Below are 23,656 nucleotides of genomic sequence, written 5' to 3' on the forward strand. Positions count from 1 at the left end.
TGCATTTGGTTACTTTTCTTTTTTGAAGCAGGAGCAATACTTTGTTAGTGCTGACTGCTGGTGTACTTTTCAATAGCAGAGTTACTTGTTCTTTTGTACGTTTTCTGTAAATTGTTTCAGTGGAGAGTGAGTATATGACTTTCACTTTTTATCTGATAAATTATTTATTTTTCTACAGAGCTGAGTTTTAGTAGGCATTATTTTGTCTGTTGGAGAAAAGAGTGTGTATTTGAATGTTGTAGGAGGTGTGTGTGGCTAAAGATATGTTAATATGAAATAGTGGAATAAGGAATATTGGTGTTGATATAATGATATATTTCTATAGAGTAGTAGGATGATGAAGTTGAATGTAGAGGTAATAATTTGGATTATACTGGGATGAGGAAGAGTGGTGTATGGATAATGATATGGATTAATGTTGCGTAATGGGACGAGGAAGAGGGGTGTTGGAGTAATGATATAGAGTAACGATATGGATTATAATTGGGAAGTACTAGGTGCATGTTTGAGTAGCGGTTAAGAGTGAGAGTTGTAGCTGGAGGGGAATATTAGTGGGAGGAGGAGAATAATAGTTTCATGAGGGGAGAAGAACAAACTGAGTGGGAGGAGATGTAACATCAAAGAGTGAAGGCGAGACATAGGACTGAAACATTGTAGGGACACAAGAGCATGCATGGAGTAAGAAGGGTGTGACAGAGTACAAAATATTGAGACATGGGATATAAATAACAGTTCCATAGAGAGGATAACAACAATTAGCTCTTTGTCCAAGCAACGGCTATTAAGGAATAGTGCAAATTGACAAAATTCAAAAAGCTGTATGAAAATATAAAAATTGTCAAATTGTGTATATATAAATATGTCACTAACTGCACTATTGGATATAATAATGCACTGATTAAGTCATGTTCTTATTTCATGCATATGCACCTTGTGGAAAGCGCACATTTTGTTCTCTAAAAAAATAATTCTCTAAAAAATTATGTTTTTTCTAAACATTTTTTTTAAAAAGTATATGAATGCATTTGATGTACGAATACATGTTTTTTAAATGTATATTCAGGATCTGGACATGATATAGATGTTGGGACTAATTTAGCAACCGGCTGTTTTTGTAGCGCTGTGCCCGGTTTGCAGTGGATAGAGACAGGGGTAGTTGACTTGTATCTAGTTTATGTCCCCATTACAACAGTGCCATTCCTCTTAAAAATCCTGGGCAGAGCAGCCGACCTGCAGATCCAGAACCATCTAGAAAACCACAAACTCCTGGGCCTCAGGCAGTCGGGTTTCCGACCAAAATACAGCACAGAAACTGCCCTCATCGACCTCAATACACAAATGGGCACCTTAAAAGACAATGGCAAACTTGCCCTCTTACTACTATTAGACCTCTCAGCTGCCTTTCACTTGGTAAACCATAAAGTCTTATGCAACCACCTATTTTCAGCAGCCCCTTTTTTTTTTCAGAGAAAGCTAACGCTTGGATCCAATCATTTCTAAATAATAGATCCATGAGGGTCTTCGCACCTTCAGCCGCTGCCGAGCCAGCGCCAGTCACTTGCAGTGTCCCTCAGGGTTCCTGTGTATCACCAACCGTAATAACGTGTTTAAAAAACCCCTGTTTGATGACCTTGATCATTTCGGTGTCATCTACATGAATTACGCAGATGACACCCAAATACTCATCCCTACCAGAGACTATATCAAAGACTCTAAAGTCCTCATTGACATATACATCATTATACAAGCCTAGTTGGCTAGGCATGGACTATGCATCAATGACGACAAGACCGAGCTACTCTTACGAGGCTCCCAATCCAGACTTAACAAACTCAACAGACAATACTCTTCATTTAATATCGACGCTAATGACCTAATGGCATCCAAGGATGTCAAAACACTAGGTATCTACCTAGACTCTTCACTCACCCTGACCAGACAAATCAATGCAATATCCTCCTCCACTGCCTACACCTGAAAGCTAATTCATGCATGCAGACCATTTCTATCCACAGCTAACTATACCTCCAAAGCCAGAGTGTTAGTACTCTCCAAATTCGACTACTACAACACACTCTGCCTAGGCACAAGTCAATGCAACCTTAACAAGTTGCAAGTACTTCAAAATAATGCCCTTAGAGCAGCATTGAATGTGCCAACATATCACAGGCCGAGACGAAACACCCATTGGCTCTCTGTCATCCAAAGGATAGAGTACAAAACTCTACAACTCACTCATAAGTGCCTTGTCAATTTGGCGCCTCGCTATTTGGCCGACAACTTCACCCTTCACTACAGCACGCCCCACCAGATCTGCTCAAGCTCACTTAAGTAAATCATTTACAAATTTATACTAAATGCAACTGTAAATAATTTGCCCTGTATCATTGCATTTCAACAATCTGTAACTAAATAATTCATGTGTAACTTTTTGTACCATATGTAACTGTAAATAACTTGTCTTGTATCACTGTATCCGCAAGCAATGCGCCCAGTTGCCCCAGGGCCCGGTGCACTATACAACTGAGGGGCGATTCATGGAACAAATGTGCGCCAAAAATCGTGGACAAGGTGGATCAAGCGTGAAAAAGCAAGTGCATGCGCACGCGCGCGATTCATGGAAGGTCCTGTGCGTGTTTTCCCCGGGATGTGTGCCAAATCCGTGCGTGGCGCACACGTCATTGCAACATCCCGAACACAGTGCGCGAAGCACACAGCTAAAGCGCACAACATTAGCGTACACACCAAAAAGGGGGCAGAACACGGGGTGTAACGCGCGGAATGGGGAACAACGCATGAAAAGGAGTAACTGGGGAAGTACTGCAGGGAAATACACGGAAACGCCCACATGCACGCGAACAACACGTATTCATGGAATTGAATACAGGAAACACACACACTGCAAAAGATGCGCATAGGCCTAAACACGTCCGCCACACGAAGGCAGGAAGTAGCGTCCCTGCGCATTATAAAAGTGTGCGCAAACAACAAACACGTATATACAGCCAATATGAATGTCCTATTCTGTGTCCCCCTAGGAGAAATGACATGTCACGCAACGCACAGGCATCCCATAAAAGCAAGAAAAAGAGATAAGTGACCCCTGTAGTCTACGTGCGTGGAAACGCAGTACGCTGTGGCAGCCAGGAACCCACAAAATACGTACGTAATCAACACGCAGGCTAGTATGGCCGGAAAAAAAGGGGTACGCGACAAACAAGGACACCCGCAGTGGGAAAAATAGCATGTGCGACTTACCGTCTGCCGTGTGTGTAGAAGAACGAGTAGCCAACACACACCCTCTGTGAAGTAATAGCGTGCAAACCCTAACGCCTGAAAACACACGCACCGCTTTCCACGAAAAGCACGTACAGAGCGATGGAAACCCACGTGGGACCTTCAACCCGTGCCAGGGGAACGCCCGTGCGCGTCATGACACAGATGTGCTTACGCGCTAAGGGCATTTCCTCGAATTACACGCTGACGTGCTATTTTTTCACGTGCCAATTCACTCCATATCAAGCTGGCCACACGACAACACACGGAAGACCACACTCCTGCCCAGAAGGCCACTTTCCTGTCCCCCAGAGCCCCGAGCCCGCTCCCACCTGCCATCTGCTGCTGCCTGCCTGCCTGCCTGCTGGCAACATGCCCTGCTATTTGGTGCCTGCACGTCAGCCATCTGCAGGGGTCCAGTTGCTGTGACCACCCCTGCTGGAACAGAAGACTCCCGACTAAAGTTCCATCGCTCCACAGCCCAGCACCAGGACCCAGTTGCCCACCCACACCTGCCTCAGGGGTTGCCATGTCGGGGGGAAACACCATCGGAGACCACTGGCAACCCCCAACCAGAGAGGCAGAGAGCTACGAGCTTCAGTGCCGCAGAAGTTAGTATCCTGGTGAAGCAAGTCCTGGTCCATTATGATGCCCTCTTTGGAAGTTCACGCGACGACAATGAAGCGCGGAAGAGGATCTGGAAGGACAATGTGGCTGCCATCCACGTGGAGTGGGTGGCAGCCCGTGACATGCAACACGTCTGGAAGCGCTGGGAGGACTTCAGGTCCAGGACCCTCAGCAAGGCCTGGCGCCTCTTGAAGGCAAAGCATGCCGAGGGTGCCGGGTCCGCCTTATCAACATCCAGATGAGGGTCCTGGAACGCATACACCCAGCGCTCCACCTCCAGGTCCTTCAGATGCCGACCCGTCCGGAGTCAGCCGGTAAGTGTCCATGCGTAACGATTGGATGCAGTGCATGTTGAGGTGTGCCAGGAGTGTGGAGGTTGGACATATGTCTTGAAAAGGCCATGTATGGATGTGCATGTACAGGGACATGAGCCTGCCGCATTTGAGTCCAGTCATGTGTGAGTCAAATCAATGGTATATGTGTTCAAATGCATGATGGCCAAATGCATGTGTTGGTGCACACATGTTTACATTTCATTGTATGTACTATGGCATGGTTGGGGTGTGACACATGGATGCTGGTTCCACCTTCATGTACATGCACGGTGTACATGTGCGTGTGTGTGTATTTGACATGTGTGCCACTGTGATACACCATGGATGCAAGTGAAACCAACATGTAGGAGGCTGATTGATTTCACTGTGACAGGTGGTGGAGATGTACAGATGCATGTATGTCTGGTGCCGTGTGTGCATGTGTTCGGTACTCCCTGTGTTGCATGTGACGTCAGGCTGGATGCTCATGCTGTTGTATGTTTATGGATGGTGCTGCCTGCTGCATCATTCCTGTTAATTTGTGCATGTGTGGGTGCAAATGATGTGTGCTGCAGAGTGTGATAACATCTGTGAAGTTTGAGACTGCCATTCATGTGCAACTGTCATGTGTGTATCAGACCATTGTACAGTGCCCTGATGCCTGTGTTCTGTCTCTCCCTGTCTGCAGCGTCAACTGATGAAGTGGGACGGTGCTGTGGAGCACAGCGGCAGGGATTCCACCGCCAGCCGGAGACACAAGGCCCAGCTCCCCTCCCGGGTTGTCATCTCTTTGGGGAGTGAGGAGTCTGGTGACGCGGCCGCAGCTGCCGAGGATAAGTCCAAGAGGCGGAGGTCGGAGGTGGACTCCTCGGCAGCAGGAGGTTCAGCTGAGACCCCACAGGGGCCTATGGAGGAAGATGGCATGGGGTCATCCAGGTGGAGGATGTGCAGGCATCGACAGGTAGGGCTCATGCACGGCAGCAGCAGGCTCAAGGTGGGAGCGGTGATGGCTCAGGGCCATCAACATCACAGGGGCAGGCATCGGCCAGAGGGCAGGAGGACCCTGGATTGGGAGTGTCTTCTATGTGGCAGCGGTTGGGCCGGCAAATAGATGCGTAAGGGCGGCGGGCGGAAGAGGCACGGCTCACTATGGTCAGGGAGGAGAACTCCATGTGCATGGCGTTGAGGTGGGCTGAGTGCATTGAGGCAATTTGCAGGGAGTTTGAGGTGGACATGGCTTTATCCCTGCGAGACCTCAGGGCTAGGGAAGAGGCCTGCCTCCAGGACGTTGAAGAGGAGTTTGATGATGCCCTGGCCCGGGACATCAACAAGTGAGCCGTTGGACTTGTCCGCTGCCTTTGTAAATAGTTCTGTAGGTGTAAGATTGCTTTCTATTTTTTTTTCCTTTGTGGCACATGGACTATGCCTGACCTTTTTATATATAGTTATTACTTGGGTAGGATTTAGGTTAGGTTTCCTTTGGATTGTTGGGCTCATGGACCCTTGGATGTTCATTTGTAAATAGTTTTAGACCTGGATTTAATTTTCAAGGACCCATGGTGGAATACTTTGAACTCTGATTTTAGTTTGATGGACGGACCCATTGGAGCCATTTTACTTTGGATTTTATTGGTTACAGCATTAATTTTTTTTTTCTTTTTTGGACTTCCGGACTTGGAATTTTCTTTTTTTTTTAATTGTGTGCATTTGTTTTATTCATTTGGTTTGTTCTTCAATACACTTTTCACAGTCATGTGTCGCCATTGTGTGGGTCTGAGGGACATGTATTCATGGGCATACTGGTTATTTATTTTCTATCATGACATTGGGAATTCAATCTGGAGTGGATGGAATGCTTGGTTGGGTGTTTGGACTGGGGTGGCGTGGGGTGGGGTGGGATTTGGTTGGCCATAAGGGCCATGTGTCTGGAGTGTGATGACGTGTCGGGTGGGGGGACATGAGTCGGGGCCTGCTGCCAGGTGGCCGTCAAGGTACATGAGTCGGGGCCTGCTGGCAGGTGCCCGTCAATGGTGGGTGGGTGGGGGAACATGATTCAGGGACTGCTGGCAGGTGCCCGTCAATGGTGGGTTTGTGGGGGACATGAGTTGGGGCTCACAGGTGCATGGTGCCATGTGGGCTGCCTACAGGGCATAGGCAGGGGTGTAGGGTAGTCCCCTGTGGTGTGGGCTGCCTGGAGGACATGGGAAGGGGGGAAAGGGCACACCCGGAGGGGCCACAATGCCAAATCGCGTGTGAAACTTCCCGCGCATCCCTGTAATACACGCTCGCCCAAGGCCTATCGCGTGTGAAACTCCCCGCGTACTCCCGAAATACACATACCCTGCTCGCCCAAGGCCTATTGCATGTGAAACTTCCCGTGCACCCCTGAAATACACGTACCCCGCTTGTGCCAGGCCTATCGCGTGTTGAACTCCACATGCACCCCTGGAATACATGTAGGCAGCCCATTCACCCTCCCCATGCCCCGCAGGCAGCCCATTCACCCTCCCCATGCCCCGCAGGCAGCCCATCCACCCTGGGCATGCCCCACAGGCAGCACACACCACAGGGAGGACTTTTTCCACGCAATTTACCTGGCGCGAGCGGGGTACGTTTATTCCGAGGGGTGCGCAGGGAGTTTTACACGCTATAGGACTGGCGTGAGCGGGGTACGTGTATTCCAGGGGGTGCGCAGGGAGTTTTACATGCATTTTCGCTGGCGCGAGCAGGGTACGTGTATTCCGAGGGGTGCTCAGGGAGTTTTACACGCGATAGGCCTGGCGCGAACGGGGTACGTGTATTCCAGGCGGTGTGCGGGGAGTTTTACACGCGATAGGCCTGGCGTGAATGGGGTGTGTGTATTCCAGGGGTTGCACAGAGAGTTTTACACGCATTTTCGCTGGCGCGAGCGAGGTACGTGTATTCCGAGGGCTGCGCAGGGAGTTTTACACACGATGGGCCTGGTGCGAGCGTGGTACGTGCATTCTGGGGCATGCGTGGGGACTTTTACAGACATTTTCGTGGTTGGGTGGCTGTATGCTGGTACACTGGTCTTTGTGCCATGTACTGGATTTGTGCTATGTTTTTGGCGCATGGGGCGAGGTTGTGGGCGTAACTGGCGCTGCTGCAGTGTCGCACCACTCTGTGCCACGGCTGCTTATGGATGTATTAATCCATGAATATGCTGTGTGCCTAAATAGGTTTTGGCGCACATGGCTGATGCAGACTACTGCACACGGACTTTGTGCGCCAGCCTCATGCGCCACTTGTGTGCCGAATTCTATGAATTACCTTCATAATAAGTAAATACCTGATTGAAGTAGATAATAGGCGTCATGACACAAGCCAAAGATACTGAAAAGATTCAAGAGGTCATGAGGTAAGAAGAGATGATTCAAACCCTGAGGCACTGAAATATTGATGAACATCCTGACCCATTTATGATTTATTAATACATATTTGGATCTTAACTACTGACTTCTTATGCATTTCAAAAAGTAATTTTCTACATACATTTATAGAAGATAAATATTTGGCCTTGATTTGAAAAGTATTGTCTAAGTATATTTTGTTCTTTCAACCTTTCTTTTAAATTGGTTTTGTCTTCTCTTTCCTCCACAATCTAATAAATAAAAGAACAGAGAATAATCTGATTTGTCACTTTAATATTGCTTCATCATTGGATCATAACTGCTCTACCACTTTTTTGTATGATTGTGCCCTAATAGATGGGGAATTCGACATTCTACCCATTACTAAAGAGAAACATTCTGCTTCTTCTATGTCTGTAATAGTTTACTTATACAAATGTATAATGTGAATCTCTATTTAATCCCATAGGTGAATGATGGCCTGAAAAGACAACAATTGAGTTACTGTGACGGACATCTACAGTGCAAAGTTTTCTTGGTAGACTGTGATTACCACAAATCTTAGATTCAACTCAAGAAGCCAGTATTAATTTTAAAATAATGCCCTTAAAGCAGCATTGAATGTCCCAAGGTCCCAACATATCTCGGACACGAGACAAAACTTTCAATCATGCAGCACGTTTATGGTAACATCTGGCATCCCAGCAAATGGTGTGGACATAACTAAGAATGACAAACTGGTTTTTCTGATCATGTCTATCCCATGCTTAAGGAGGTTCCCCAACACAAAATGGATGTGAGTGCTGGTGTGCCTTCGCTCAAGACATATGTAACTGTATAGACCAATCAAAGGAACATGGTGTTTTATGTACTATGCACACAGTCTATTTAGCCCATTCAGCATGCTAGAATGTAATTGAGTGACATTTTATAGGTATGCTGAATCTAAGTGCGGTTTAAAATAATTGGTAAAGTACTTGTGAATACAGATGTTCAAGAAACGCTATTCATGTATTGAATGTACTAAAAATGTCAAAATGAATGAAGGCCTTTTTTACCACCAAAGTAAACCAACAAGTGAGAAACCTCATCAGTGCACTGAATGTGGGAAAAGCTTCAGTTGCAAGGGAAATCTTAATAAACACCAGAGTACACATACAGGTGAGAAGCCTTTTCAGTGCAATGAATGTGGGAAATTGTTTAATAGGAAGGGTAATCTTCATGCACACCAGAGAAGTCATACAGGTGAAAAACCTCATCAGTGCACTGAATGTATAAAAAGCTTCAGTCAGAAAAGACTTCTCATTAACCACCACAGAAGTCACACAGGTGAGAAACCTTATCAGTGCACTGAATGTTTCAAAAACTTCAGCCAGAAGAGACGTCTTATTTACCACCAAATAGCGCATACTGGTGAGAAACCTCATTGGTGCTATGAATGTGGGAAGAGCTTCAGTGCACATCAAACTTTGATTACCCATCAGAGAATACATACCGGTGAGAAACTCTATGTGTGCTCTGAATGTGGGAGAAGCTTCTGTCAGAAGGGACATCTTAGTTACCACCAAAGAACACATACTGGTGAGAAACCTCATTGGTGCAATGAATGTGGGAAGAGCTTCAGTGCGCATCAAACGCTGATTACCCATCACAGAACACACACAGGTGAGAAACCCCATGAGTGCACTGAATGTGGAAAACGCTTCAGTCAGAAAGGAACTCTCCTATACCACCAGAGAAGACATACAGGTGGGAAGCCTCATCAGTGCAGTGAATGCGGGAAAGGCTTCATTCAGAAAATACATCTTATTATCCACCAGAGAACACATACAGGTGAGAAACCTCATCGGTGCACTGAATGTGGGAAAAGCTTCAGTCGTAAGGAAATTCTTATTAATCACCAAAGAACACATACGGGTGGGAAACCCCATCAATGCAGTGAGTGTGGGAAAAGCTTCAATCAGAAAATACTTCTTATTATGCACCAGAGAAGTCATACGGGTGTGAAACCTCATCAGTGCAATGAGTGTGGGAAATTGTTCAGTAGGAAGAATCAACTTTGTGACCACCAGAGAAGTCATACAGGTGAGAAACCTCATCAGTGCACTAAATGTGGAAAAAGCTTCCGCCAGAAGGGACATCTTATTTACCATGAAAGAACCCATACTGGTGAGAAACCCTATTGGTGTAATGAATGTGGGAAGAGTTTCAGTGCACATCAAACTCTGATTACCCACCGGAGAACACATACAGGTGAGAAACCCCATGTGTGCACTGAATGTGGGAAAAGCTTCAGTCAGGAAGGAACTCTCCTATCCCACCAAAGAATACATACAGGCGGGAAACCCCATGAGTGCAATGAATGTGGGAAAAGCTTCACTCAGAAAGGAAATCTTATTTTCTATGAGAGAAAGCATACATGTGAAAACATTTTCATTCATAGCGGAGAAAATATGAGGTGAGAGCTGTTTTTCCAAATAAGACTGAGATTGGCGTGGCTTTTGAACAGAACTGTGAAGACCACATATCTCCGATTCTTCTTAGTTTTTATTTGCAAAATGGTTCAATTAAAAGGCCTGTGTATTGCATATAGGTTTTTTAAACAAATATTTGCTGATAGCTGGAATAGGGGACTGCTCCTTTAGTATTAAGTTTGGCCATCATATGGAACTCTTTGCTTAAGGACAGTGGGACATTTCATGACCACAGAAAATATGGGAACCTTTTTTCACACTTGGCTATTCAATTCATATATCTTTTTAAGCTTTTTTTAGGGGCAAGGCATAGCCTACTTGTAGCATATTTACATTATTTTGGAAGATCGAGTACCGTTGAAGCAAAGGAACTCGTAAGGGAAGAACCCCTCTGTCAGAAAGATTTGGTGACACTGTTACTACCTTTTTATTGTGAGAAGGCAATTTTCTTCAGTGATATCAAGACATACTTTGCAAAACATGGAATCTCCAAAAAACAAGACTGCCGTGAGAACAGCCAGAGCATGGTACCCTCTGAAACATCATTCTAACTGAACTCTATTGCAGTTGCTGTATTTGTTATATTTTGTATTCCTACAGTCTCATCTTGCCTAAGGATCCTGAGACCTTTCTTACACCATTGTCGGCGTTCACTGGAGCACCTGAGATTAGTAGATTCTTACCTGGTCTAGTACATGACTTATGTATATGTACATTAAATAGAGGGTTCAATGTGCGCGGCTTAAGCTTCTATTTTGTAACAGTAAATGGTTTCTCATTGTAAAGACTATGCTGAATATGCCAAACATTTTCCATAACATATGTAAATGTAAATATAAATTACCTTTTGTAAAAATATGGTAGGAACGGTACAGGGCATAGACATATTTGTAGTGCTCCAAAGAAATATGGATTAGCAAGACAATAAGGGGCGTTATCCAATGTTCTGCCAATGGAATAGATTGGCTTAGCTGGATACCTATCAAAAGGTGATCCATCATGAATTAGATTCAAGTGTACTCATTTAATAAACATTCTTTGCGAAAAAGCATTTTATGGTCTGGTCTTTATTGATCAATTAAATTGTAATATTCTCACTGTAAATAATGTGAAAGCTAAGTATACCTTAGCAATTTGTGTGTGTCTGGGGACATTATTTAACCTTAATGGAAATAGATTTCTGTACATAAACTGCCTTTGACAAATATAGCAGTGAAATGCGTTTGTCTTCCCTGATTGTGCCTAACAGAATTTGTATTTCAGAGGGGACTGTGAGTCACCATTTCAACTATATGATACATTGTTTATTTTTTAGCTGTTATTATTAGACTTCAAAAGTACTATAATTTTCTACGACACACACATACACACATATATTTAACAATTGATTAAAAAAACAAGTTACATGATATGGCATTTATAACGCGCCTATACACAAGTGTTTCAAGGCGCGATGAGGCAAGGGAGGGGGAACCGAGGGAAGACAGACAACAATCGTACTAGGCCAGGTGTCATTCAGATCTCGCAAGTGCATGTGAAGGAGGAAGGGGTACAGTGCGGTACAAGGGTTAATAGAATAATAACAGTAGGTCAAGTACGGCCAGCAGATGGCAAGTGCAAGGGTAAGAACAGACATAAGGTGTCAGGTGCTGGTAGTGGAACTGAAGGGTACATAGACAGGCCCGAAGTGCAAGGGTTGCCAGAAAGGCAGTGCAGGTAAGCGACTGGCGGGGGAGGGGACCTGGGCCCGAGATCAGGGGGTGGCCAGGTAACCAGGGCAGTCTCAATGTCAGCCAGGAAGTCAGCAGGGGAAGGAGGAGAGAAAGCAGAAGCAAAGAGAAAGGTTTTGAGGTGCTTCTGGAACCGGAGATGATTCTCGTCAAGTTTCAGGGAGGTAGAGAGGCTGTTCCAGAAGGAGGCCCCAGCCGGAGAAAGAGATCTACCACCAATTTGTTGCTTGGAGAAGCGACGGACCCTGAGGGAGTTGGAGGCGGCTGAGTGAAGAGCTCGCGAAGGCAGATATTTAGGAAGAGAGAGTTGAAGGTATAGAGGCCTCAGAAGGCCTTGTTGACAATGCAGAGGGTGGTGAACTTAATCCTTGCAGCCAGTGGGAGCCAGTGCAGAGATTTCAGTCCTGGAGAGATATGATCCATGGGCTTGAGGCCAAGGACAAGTCTTGCAGTCCTGTTCTGGATGAGTCGCAGAGGGAAAAGGGTAGAAGCAGGCAGATTTAGAAAGAGGCTGTTACAATAGTCAAGCCTAGAGAGAACCAGAGCTCTAGAGACAGTGAGCTTCTGGGGAAGGAGAGGAAAGGAAGAATACCCCTGAGAAGGTGCTGCTGGTAGTGTGACTTCTTAGAGATGTCAGAGTTGTGGGGTATGAAGGTGAGTGTGGAGTTGAAGATGACCCCGAGGTTTTTAGCCTCACAGGTGGGAGCAGGAGGAGGGCCAAGAGAGGCCAGCCAGAGAGTGAGAGGAAAGGAGGGAGCGGGTGTGCCGATTATGAGAATCTTGGTCTTACTGGCATTAAGGCAGAGATCATTGGCAGCACACAACTCCTGGATGGCAGACAGACAATCAGAGATGAAAGAGGGAGAGGAGGTGGCTGTGGGCAGCCTGAAAATGAGTGTCATCCGCATAGCACTGAAGGTTAGGGCAGAGGGCTGCAATGCGGTGGGCAAGAAGTGCTAGGTATACATTGAGCAGCCAGGGGGAGAGGTTAGACCCCTGGGGGACACCACAGGTGGATATAGAGATAGAGAAGAGGAAAGATCTGAGTTGAACCTGGGAGGGTCAATCAGAGAGGAAAGAAGTCAGCCATGCCAGGGCCTGCTGAGTGATGCCCAGGTGATCATGGAGATGGTTGATCAGGATGGCATGGTTAACCGTGTCAAAGGCAGAGGAGAGATCAAGTAAGATGAGGACACGGGGTGTTAGAATCAAGGTTGGAGAGCAGGTCTTCACGGAAATTCAGGAGAGCAGTGTCCGTGCTTCTGGAAGCTCTGAAGCCAGACTGATGATCATGAAGACAACCAACAGATTCAGTGTGGAGATTGAACTGGGAAATGGGCAGCTTTTCCAAGAGTTTGCCCAGAAAAGGGGGTGATGGAAATTGGGCGATAGTTAGCTGGGCACGATGGGTCGGCAGAGGGTTTCTTAAGAAGAGGGTGCACAAAGAGTGCTTCAGGGGGCAAGGGAAGACTCCGGTGGCGAAGGAGTGGTTGCAGAAATCAGCCAGGGCAGGAGCCAGGGAGTCAATGTGGTCCTTGATGGTTTTGGAGGAACAGGGATTAACCTGTTTTGATGAAACCTTCATAGATCGGACTTGTCTAGAAACATCGTCTGGGGAGCAGAGGGAGAAGGCAGAGAATGAAGGAGTAGAGGAGGCCGAAGAGGGGCCAGGGGAAGAGCAGGGAGTAAAGAGAGGAAGGGGAGAAGAGGATAGAGAGGACAAGATGTCCTGAGTTTTAGAGATGATTTTCTGAAATTTCTCCAGTTCTACAGACGCACATCCTGCTGAACAAAACCATAACAGTGGGCTAAGGGTAAACGTGGGGGAAATGGTTGGGGGAGAATGTATATTTGGCATGTGGGTATAACCCTGTACTCTTAACCTTTTGAAATAAGGACCAATATCAGTTAGCCAAACTAGAGTGTGGTGAAAACCTTAATACTATAGTCATAACATGCTTCATCCTGCAAATACACATGCAAGTCTAAGCAGACCTCATCTGAGCACTGAACCATTGCCTTTGGCCCAGGCCTATTGAATTGAATTGCCTCTTGTAGTGACTGAAACTATTTGCCCTGTCTCTGAAAGTAACTGTGTTTTGATTCTTGTAACCTTTGTCTTTCTACCCCTTTTAAAAGTTACTGAAGTGCCATTTGCTCCCACTTCAGGGGAGCTGAACTTGTTCAGAAACTGATTGGTTGTGTATTGTAGTATATTAGATTGTGATATTGAGCTGCCTATTACTGGTGCAATGTTATCAAACTAAATGTGTAAATAAATGTATATTCTTTTACCAGGAAACCTTGAATAGTGTTTGTTTGAACTACTGTGATTGCTAGTCTTTTGTGTAAAATCTTGAATTGCTCACATCCCTCTTGTGATAAGCCTGGCTGCTCAGCCCTGCTACCAGAAAACTGCGTAGTACAGACTTGTACCAAAGGTGAGATTGTGCTTACACCTCTAGTCTTAATTGTGTGTGGTGTTCCCAAAGGGCACTGCATGTAATTCTGCCCAACACTCAGCATTTGCCGATTATATGCTAACATAGTTTTCTTATTCTGGGGTACTCACTACCAGAGTCTAAGGTTTGTAGAAGTGAATTTTCCTTTGTGTCAGGTTATAAACTATACTTTGATAATTTAAAAGAGATGATAATCTAAAAACAATGCTGGCACTTGGGAAGTTCTCGGTGTGCTAGACAAGTGTTTCCACTATTGCTGATTTGGTCGATCAGACTTGTGCATTTTAAAATCTCTGATTGTTTTTTATCAGCTTTCCATACATCCCATCACACTTCCTATATTTTTTGTTTTTAAATATAAAATTAGATTCACTATTGTGGTCCTTATGGAGTGATTTCAAAACCTACCGTAGAGCCCTCACTTTACGGCTGACTCAGTGGTTGTTCTTTTTCAACCATGAACCCCGGGTCCAAATGTGGCTAAGCTTTGAGAAGTTGTTGATAGATGATAAATGATCTCATGTATCAACCCCTATCATCTGGTAAAATAGACCTATATTACAAATGCAAGAGCATCTCTCTTGAGACTGGTGATCAAATGTGTGGCACAGCTGTTTGAAGAGGGGGGTTGCTTCCCACACTTGCTGAAATGCTCCACATCCCTCTTGTTAATTTTAAGACTGCATCATTCGGCTCTGCAGAGCAATGAAATCCTCAAGAATATGCTGGGAAGGTTATAATATCATAGATGAGCGTCCATGAGTGTGGAGAGTGTCTGGTGTCTTGAGGGAACTCTACATTGTGTGCGTTTACACAAACATTTGTCAAGAGGACTTGTGGCATTTGAAAATAAAGCATTCCATCTTTGCAGCAAAAGACATTCAGTCTTTCCTTTACCTGGAGTCATTGTATCCAGTCTTTCCACTAGTCTTACACCAGAGCCAGACTCTGCCTCCTGCTTATGCCTGCAGCAAGAACATTCTGCAAAGCGTAGCGTAGCAGAGTGTGGAGAGTGTCTGTTGTCCGGTGCTTCAGTGGACGGTGGACTCGTGGAGGAAGGAAGAACTCTATGAAGTTCAAAAAACAAAAAGAAGGGGATATTGCCGGCTCATCTGTGTTCGACACCTCAGTAGCCGTGTCACCAACACACCCGATCATGGAAGACTTTGTGTCCGACTCATCAACATTGGGTAAGCCAGCCCAGTGTGCCACAAGGAAATCATGGCAAAAGCAATGATGCACACAGAGCCTGATAACCAAAATGTTTTCATTCTGTGTGAAGCTTCCTTGGAAATTTCAAACAATGTTACACTGGGTAGAACACCTGAGCCTCCTCTCTGTTGAGGGAAATAAGCTCTTTTTCATGATATGACTCTCTGCTGCGCTTAATCGCAGACAGAGAGACCGAACACCCAAAAGAGCGGGGAGAACACACCGCCACGGACCCAGCTGAAAAGAAAAAGACAAATGGTAAATACTTGGTGAGAGCAAAGATCACCACAAGAAAAGCCTCACAAAAGCAGGAATTACCTGGGTCACCCACTCCCCTTGTTATTGAAAAGAACAAGAATGGAATTTCCCCTGTTAGTATAGAAAAGATATTGGATTCTATTTTGATGGTTTCAGATAGGATAATATAAACAAGAGTTAAGGAGGTCTTACCAGAACAGGAATTGAAATAACCTAATCAATCCAGGCTAGAAAACAACGGAAGTACAAAACAATAAACAGGAAGGTTAGTAGGGACGCTATACCCGGGCAGCACGAGGAGCGCACCTGATAGGGGTAGGTGCACTTCTCAGCAAGGCGTCCCTGTGTGCACTTACAGAAATTAGTCTTTGTGTACAATCAGTAAAGCGTCCTTGCGTACACTTGAGGAAATAAATCCAAAACAACGGAATGGAGTCGGAATCCACAAAAGAACACTTGAATTGAACAAGGGTACAGTTCACAGTATACCTAAGGTGAAGTATTGCAGAAGGCTACACAAATAAGGTAGCCATGTTTCAGTAGCTCAAATGTTCCAAGTAGAAATCGTAACAGGAAGAACTCACCCTCGATTTTGAGAGGTTGAAGCTGAGAACTTGGAGTCAGCTGGGAAGGTGAGGAAAACCAGGTGAAGGCGGTGGTTGGGTAATTCAGGACAAAAGTTTCTGTACGGGAAGAACAGCGAAAGGCAATCCAGTGGACACGCAGCGAGGTCTGGTACACAGGCGGGCTAAAGACAGAATCAGGAAGCAAGCAAACCGTAGGGCAGGCAAAGGTCCGGTACAAGGGTGGGCAGAAGAATTGAGAAATCTCAAGGCATTCCTAAATGGAAAACAGGAACTGGTACACGAGAAGGCAATGATTAGGAAAGGCACAGAAGACGAAACTTCGGATGCCAGTTGCAACGTTAATCAGAAGCAGTGTCCTTCCCGCTGCAGTGCCTAATATTACCCAGTAGGCGGAGCGCCGTATGCCCGTCAGAGCTCACGTTCTGAATAGTCAGAACTACACGCAAAAGGTAGATTTCCTGGGAGTTGTAGGCAAAGGCTGGGTTGTTGATACTTTTGATGTTGTTGACCCCAATCTCCGGGGTCACCACCACCGAGGGAAGTAAGGGGCTGAGAAATGTCAGATACTGTGGCGAAGCGGCACGACTTTGGTAGGTGCCTTGAAAGTGGTCTGTTTCGCCTGGCATGATGAGGAGGCGCGCGTGTCATTCAGACCCCGATGTGTGACAGTGGCGGTAAACCAGATTTACGGGCGGTTTTCCATTCTATCCGTTTAACGTTTTACCGCTTCAAAGTAGTTCCCACATTATCTTGCAGAGCTGACGCGATGCTACATATTCCGGAAAACATGTGGATCTCATTAGAGGGCCTTTTTTGGAAAAAAAGTGCTCGGCATTCCTCAATCTGTGCCAATGCAAATAATGACGAGAGTTGGACCTGTCATCACTGAAGTCAACTGTCTTATGGAAGAGCTTGAACTTATTCAGGAAATGTTTTGCACCTGGGCATTCTGAGATCTTGGAAATGCCTTGTAAAGAAATTATAGCATCTCGGACTGTGCTGTTACAACCATGGAGAGAAGAAATGTGTCTGACGTTGAAAGAAATTGGGAGTTCCTTAGAAGAGCTAATTGTCAATCCTATGCGATGCAAAAAGAAACTAAGAGAACTCGACTGGATCCAAACTTTGGAATCTGCAGGAAGATTCTAATCCATCGAACACATTTTTGGTGAAACACACCGAATGGATTCCATTTGTGACTATTTGAAACAATTGCCAGATAAAATAATACGAGGCCAATTTCTGCGCACACGACTCAACTTACAACCAACGAATGAAGATTCATTCGAAGGCTCTGTGAGAGCAACACTTGTTGCCATTGCAAAACCACACTTGAGATTGAAACCTTGAAGCATTGGGTGATCTCCTGCCCAGCCCTCATTGAGAGGTGTATCACCTTCTTCAATCATCTAGTCACTGATCTCCAAAAACAGGACATGGAGGCATGTTGGCCATCTCTGATTGCAGGGAACAAAACAACTTGTGATCGCGTTGATAACATTTCTAGGACTCCTATTTTTGGACCAATAATGGGGTACACACCATGTAATGCTATAGTGCCTGGTTTCAGCCCATGTCGTGATCATTATGGAAAAATAGAACATGAAACTTGGGATTCATCGAACTGTGGATGCTAGTGAGAACTGTGCCTTTGCTGGAACGGACCAATTTATGTGTTGTTTTGATTCATATGATTCGGTCATCTTTATCTGACTGTCTGTGCAGCGGTCATCGTGGCTGGCCATTGTTACTTCTTGCTGGTGGTTAGGTTTGGGGGTTATTTTTTTTTGTCTACCTGTGCTATTTTGTCATTTGTAGTTTGCTAAAGAAATTGTCATGTAGAATTTTTAAAAGCAAATAATAAAAAAAAAATAGATGGGCATCATGTAAATGGCCATTGAGGAGCAGTAATCAGTGTTGTTCGCTGGGAGCTAGCAGTAATTCACGGTGCATGGTGAGAGGAGTTGTTGCTGGCTCGGTATGAGATGTGGGAAAATATATTGGGCAAGATCAATATCAGCTCCAGGGCAGCATCACTTAAATGTTATTTTTTTAACTTACCATAGTTCTCTGTTAACTCATTTGCATATTAATATGTAAGATATGATGGCTGATGAGCTATTTTTGATATGCCCGTCAATAACATATAATATAGAAGCTGCCCTATTTCTGATTAGTCTGCGGCCACAATGACTTAAACGCTATGCAACACTAAATGAAAGTAAAGTGCTGCTCAACCTCTAGGTTTTGCTCACTCTGGGTGTCAATGGTGATTATATATGTTAGTCGACATTTTCAAAATAGCATCCCGCTTCACATAATCCACTTACTCCTGCCCGAGATAAGGAGAGACTGAGAAAGACGCCACCAGCCGGCTGGTATGCGCGCAGCCAGGTGTCTGACAACTAAATTGGTTGTCATGACAATCATCCGCAAGCACACCATTGTCGGATCCGGCAGGCTGCCATCTTGGTGTGGGCATTCGATTCCCCCAGCGTCAATCACACCAGACGTTGGGGTGCCCATGATTTTGAATTTACTTATGTTTGCATGAAAATGAAGAGAGAAAGTTTGACTTTATATTCTCATCTACTAATTCTGTGTATGAATATGATTTACATATATGAGATGTATTAATGAGACTTGTATGAAGCTATTTCTCTGCTCAATTGAATTTATGTTGGAGTCTAAACCACGGGCAAAGAGTTTTTTTATTGTGCCCTGGATGATAGACCATCGTATTTGACATGGGATTAAAATGTCCTTAGGAGTGCATACAAGGGTCACCATACGGCAACGCATGGTCTTGTTTTGCTTAGTCTTACCCCTTATTGCTTATTGCTTATGTCATCAATGATATTTGTGATGTCATCTTTGATGTCCTGGGTGTTAGTCTTAGCAATACACGTAGATGGTGCAAGTTATGGTTGCTTAGCTTACCATAATGGGAGAATGTCTAGCGGTTTTTGGTTTCACTGTGAAGTTTAACATTCCATTAGTGAAATGTTTTTACTGAATGTACAAGTGATGTCATCATTCATGTCATCATTGACATTTGAGAGGACATCTTTCATGGTCTCAGTGTTAGTGTTAGCAGTACAAAGGAGTGGTGGCAGGTTTGCGGGCTTAGTTTACCATAACTGTTCAATTTCAGGAGTTTTTCAGTTTTAATTTGAAGCATAAATGGGCGGTGGAAACTATTTTTTAGTAAAGTGTACAGGTTTTTGTTAGGGCAACTTAACCATAACGTCCCCTCAACAAAGTTTTTTTTTTTGTAGTGAATTGTACAGGTTTTTGGAAGGTGGAACTTAAGCATGACATTGTGGCAATGAAGTTGTTGTGCAGAATGTACATTGTAATCATGTGATTTTGGGAGATATGTAGTATAATCTGTGTGCTTGACATACATTTAACGTAGAACATACAGAAACCCCTCCCTATTGATATTGGAAAGGGACCAACTGAGCGCCTGGTTGCGGATGGGGCGGACAGGATCAACATTACCCAAAGAGGCGGGGGTATCCGAAAATGTACTATTGTCATAGACAAAAAGTGTGCAACGTAGAAGAAGGACATACAGATATTATAAGTAGTAATAAGTACATTTGGAAACCTGAAGATGGGGACAGAAAACGACACATTTAATAATAACCATGTAGAATGAAGTGGATGGTACCATAAAGAAAAAAGGATGCCTCCAGCATAATCACTTCACAGAAACTCGGCAGCCTGGAACGACTGTGGACGGACGCAGTAGGACGAAGGGAGATTACAGGAAAAGAGTGAGGGTAGGTCATTTTTTTGATGTGGGTGTGTTTTTTTTTGGTATGTGGTGCAGAAATAATAATTGTTTTCTGTTGTTTTGACTCAGAAATGGCTAGTACTTTGGAGTGGCTAGAGGAGTATTTCCCACATGGGGAAATATCTGAAGACAGCAACAATAATGGTACACAGAGCACTGCATCTGCAAAATAATGACCAGTGTTTTATAGGCTGGTCAAGTGGCACAGCGAGTAGAGCACTTGCTTTGACATCTGTGTAGAGCCTGCTAACGCAGGTTCGAATCCCTGCAGGGCCAAACTCAGCCTTTGATCCTTCTGAGCTCAATAAATGAGCACCACACACTGTGGGTAATAATAAGCAGCACTCAGATACCTGAGAGTTCGTAGCGCTATATAAATGCCCAATCATTATTATCATAGGCATTTCAGTAACGTTTTTTTTTTTCAACAGACCAGGAAAGAAATGAAGAAAGGGCAACAAACGAGACAGAAGAAGACAGGATAAAAAGGATAGAGCAGAAAATTGACATATTGAACGATAATTTTAAAAGTTTATGGGAGTTTGTGGAGGAATGTGTGGAAGGAAAAGTATGTTACCATTGTCCCACCTGTACCTACCCCGCTTTTCCATTCCCTAGTGAACCATCCTCAAACCTTCAAGAAAATAGACATTTTGATGAAATATCCATCCCTTCTTCCCCTCACAAATCTTCTCCTCATAACCAGCCCGTGTTGAATCCTAATTCCCCCATAATTGTTGCAGTGTCCGCTTCCCCCGCTATTTCTTTGGAATGATGTGTGTGTGAGTTATAAATGTTTTTGTACAGTAGTTGAAGTGAATGAGTTTGTGTTAAAACATTTTTTAAAAAAAGACGTAAAATGTTCGCAAACAGCACGCCTGTTCGACCTGAATGTGGGTGCTGTAAAGGCAGTACACCTACCCTTAATGATGTCAAGTAAGATGGATTTGATGTTTGACTGCACCATCTGTTGAAAATGTGCGTACATAAACAGAAAGGGGTGTCCAAAGGATATTTTACCTCAACGTACAGCTTGGAAACGAGATGATACATGTTCGTAGAACACACCAGATATCCGGAATGGGTGTAAATGAGCAAAATGGGAGTGTGTGAAGGACAGTATACCTGTCCGTATCGGGTGCAGCCAAAATGGTGCCGTCTGTAGGACAGGTGCAGTGGCCGGCAAGTTCGTAGTAAAACAAAATGGAGTTGTCATAAAGACACTGGAACTGTCTGTACAGTGAACATATCATGTATACACATGCACAGTACAACCGTAAGTATAGCGAACATCGTGCCTGTCCCTAACTCTCCGTCTCACTTGTGTCGCACTTTGAATTAGTTTGAGAACCCGAACACTGTCGTAGGACACTTGTGCGCATGCGCACGTTTGGTACTCTGCATTTGCTGTCCAGCGGACTCTCATTTCTGGCACGGATGTGTTCAGGACGTCATCATGTGACCGCACCCACGCTGAGCGTGTGGACTAATTTGCGCAGTTGGTGTGCTTCCGCAACAGTCCACCCCGGGGAAGCTCCACTCCAATACTTACCTAGGTAGTTTCCCGTAAAATACAACTGTTCTGATTACTTGCTTTAATTTCAACACTGTCTAATATCTTTGTATTCCTTTGCAGCATTGGTATTGGCGGTGTGTGTTCTCCCCACTCTTTTATTCAATTGACACGTCTGTCTGTCCCAACTGAAACAGCGGAGAGGTACATTGTAGAAAAGAGCCCCTCTTTGAGGAAGACTAATTTGCGCAGTTGGTGTGCTTCCGCAACAGTACAAAAGTACTTGTAGACACAAGGGAAAGTATTGTAGAGTGTAAAAATAAATGTAATTTCACATATCCCAGACAATAGCTGACCTCAGGACTTGCTGTGTAAAATTTTTGTACCACTTTGCAGGGATGAAGACGGTCACAAGGCACACCGCTCCGCCCCTACAAATGGCCACACCCCCGAGCGCATCTTCATTGTCCTTCTAGCTATAGCAGATTGAGGTGTACTGCCTTTACTGCTATAGTGACCAAAAGGAAACTAATCAGTATGGCTTCCATGGCTGCTGTTGGGTCATTAGCCTGCACATCACCCCCAAACCCGTCACCACCTCCCCAAGGGCCTGCAGAGAGATATATGGGTGAGGATGTAGAGAGCGAGGAAGAAGAGGAGGAAGAGAATCAAGTGGAGGAACTCTGCATTAGGAGCACTCGCCGGGAGTCGTGGGTGTGGCGTTGTTTTCTGTTTATGGCAACGTACCAAAAGCACGTGCGAGCCTAGTGAAGTGTAACCAGTGCGAGGTGGTGCTAAGTCGCGGGATATTTGGTGCGTACAGTTTTGGTACTACAACCATGAAGCGACACCTCACTTCGTTCCACACTGCAGACATTCGCAAGGTGGTGCCATGTGAAGAGCGTAGTCGATTGAGTTCTTCCACAGCATCCTCCGTGTCCGATCCTCCCACCACAAGAGACACTCCTGTGGGGGAGTGCATCCCTCCAGCTGCCTCACAAGCCATTCGCAATGCTGTTGACCCTTACCTTTCAAAGGTGACAGTAGTGTGTATGAAATGTGACGCAGGACTCTGCAGGGGGGAGACTTTTCAAAGTGCTTTTGAGGCTGCAGTCACAGAGCACCAGAAGATTTGCTCCTTACCTAAATAAAGCTCACCCTATATCTTTCTCTGTTCACTTGCCCTTTCTTATCCCCATGGCTGGTGTCCCTTCCTTACCCTTCTTTGGCCTCTTCTCTTAGTGTACTGTGTGCTGTTATACATTAAACGTAAAAACTACAAAAATAATACCAAAGGCTCTTTTCAGAGCCGCCTTTCTCAGTATAACAATAGAACTATGAAGTGACGGTCGTAGACCCCCGCAGAGTTCTGAAAAAGTTTTGCGGACAGTCATAGGGGAAAAAAGGGAGGGTGCAAGCGGAGTAAACACAATGAAGTGTACGCTGGGAGTAAGTGATGGCTCTGAAAAGAGCCTTTCGGTGGCGCGTTGTATGGGTCAAAAACTGTGGATTGGTGAAAATGGATTGTCAGATAGGTTAGTGTGATTGCAAAAGAGATCACAATGTATTTTGTACATTGCGAAGAAAAATTTAACTGCCATGTGCAGTACTTTGCAGACAATTGAGGTGAGGTGGACTCCATCTCTCCGGAAAATGAAAGTGATGCAAAACAAAATGTTTTCATTGTGGAAAGAGGACATGCCAACATCTCTTAAAAAGGCACAAACCGCCTTATTCACATTGTGTCTCGCTTTCTCCATTTGTGGACCAAACGCAGAAGAACGCAGCCATATTTGCCTTTGTGCAATACGGGAAAAAAGTATTCGACAATTTGGAAACGTGTCCATGAGCTTCGCAAGTCCTTCCTTCATTGCAAATTGCAAAGAAATCCCAGAAACATGGCCTAAATTGTTTCCTCCTCAATGAATGGTCAGTATATCTGGATGAGGCTCTGTCAGTAAAGTAACACAGAGAAGTACCAAGTCCAGCCATCTCATACCACGCACGCCATGCCAGTGCACTTCCACATG

General features: G+C 44.8%; 1 protein-coding gene across 1 annotated transcript in view; it reads left to right on the forward strand.

The window, feature by feature from the left end:
- Positions 1–14,094, forward strand: part of LOC138570273 (zinc finger protein 84-like) — a 45,826-nt gene extending 31,732 nt beyond the window's left edge. The window contains exon 2 of the mRNA XM_069649041.1: positions 8,058–14,094. Coding sequence (XP_069505142.1) covers positions 8,578–10,050 — 1,473 coding nt within the window. The 5' untranslated portion in view covers positions 8,058–8,577 and the 3' untranslated portion in view covers positions 10,051–14,094. The remainder of the gene's footprint in view (positions 1–8,057) is intronic.
- Positions 14,095–23,656: the final 9,562 nt, after the last annotated feature.

The sequence above is a fragment of the Ambystoma mexicanum genome, chromosome 2q (genome assembly GCF_040938575.1).
Source record: "Ambystoma mexicanum isolate Mex_15411 chromosome 2q, UKY_AmexF1_1, whole genome shotgun sequence".
In the NCBI taxonomy this organism is placed as follows: Eukaryota; Metazoa; Chordata; class Amphibia; order Caudata; family Ambystomatidae; genus Ambystoma; species Ambystoma mexicanum.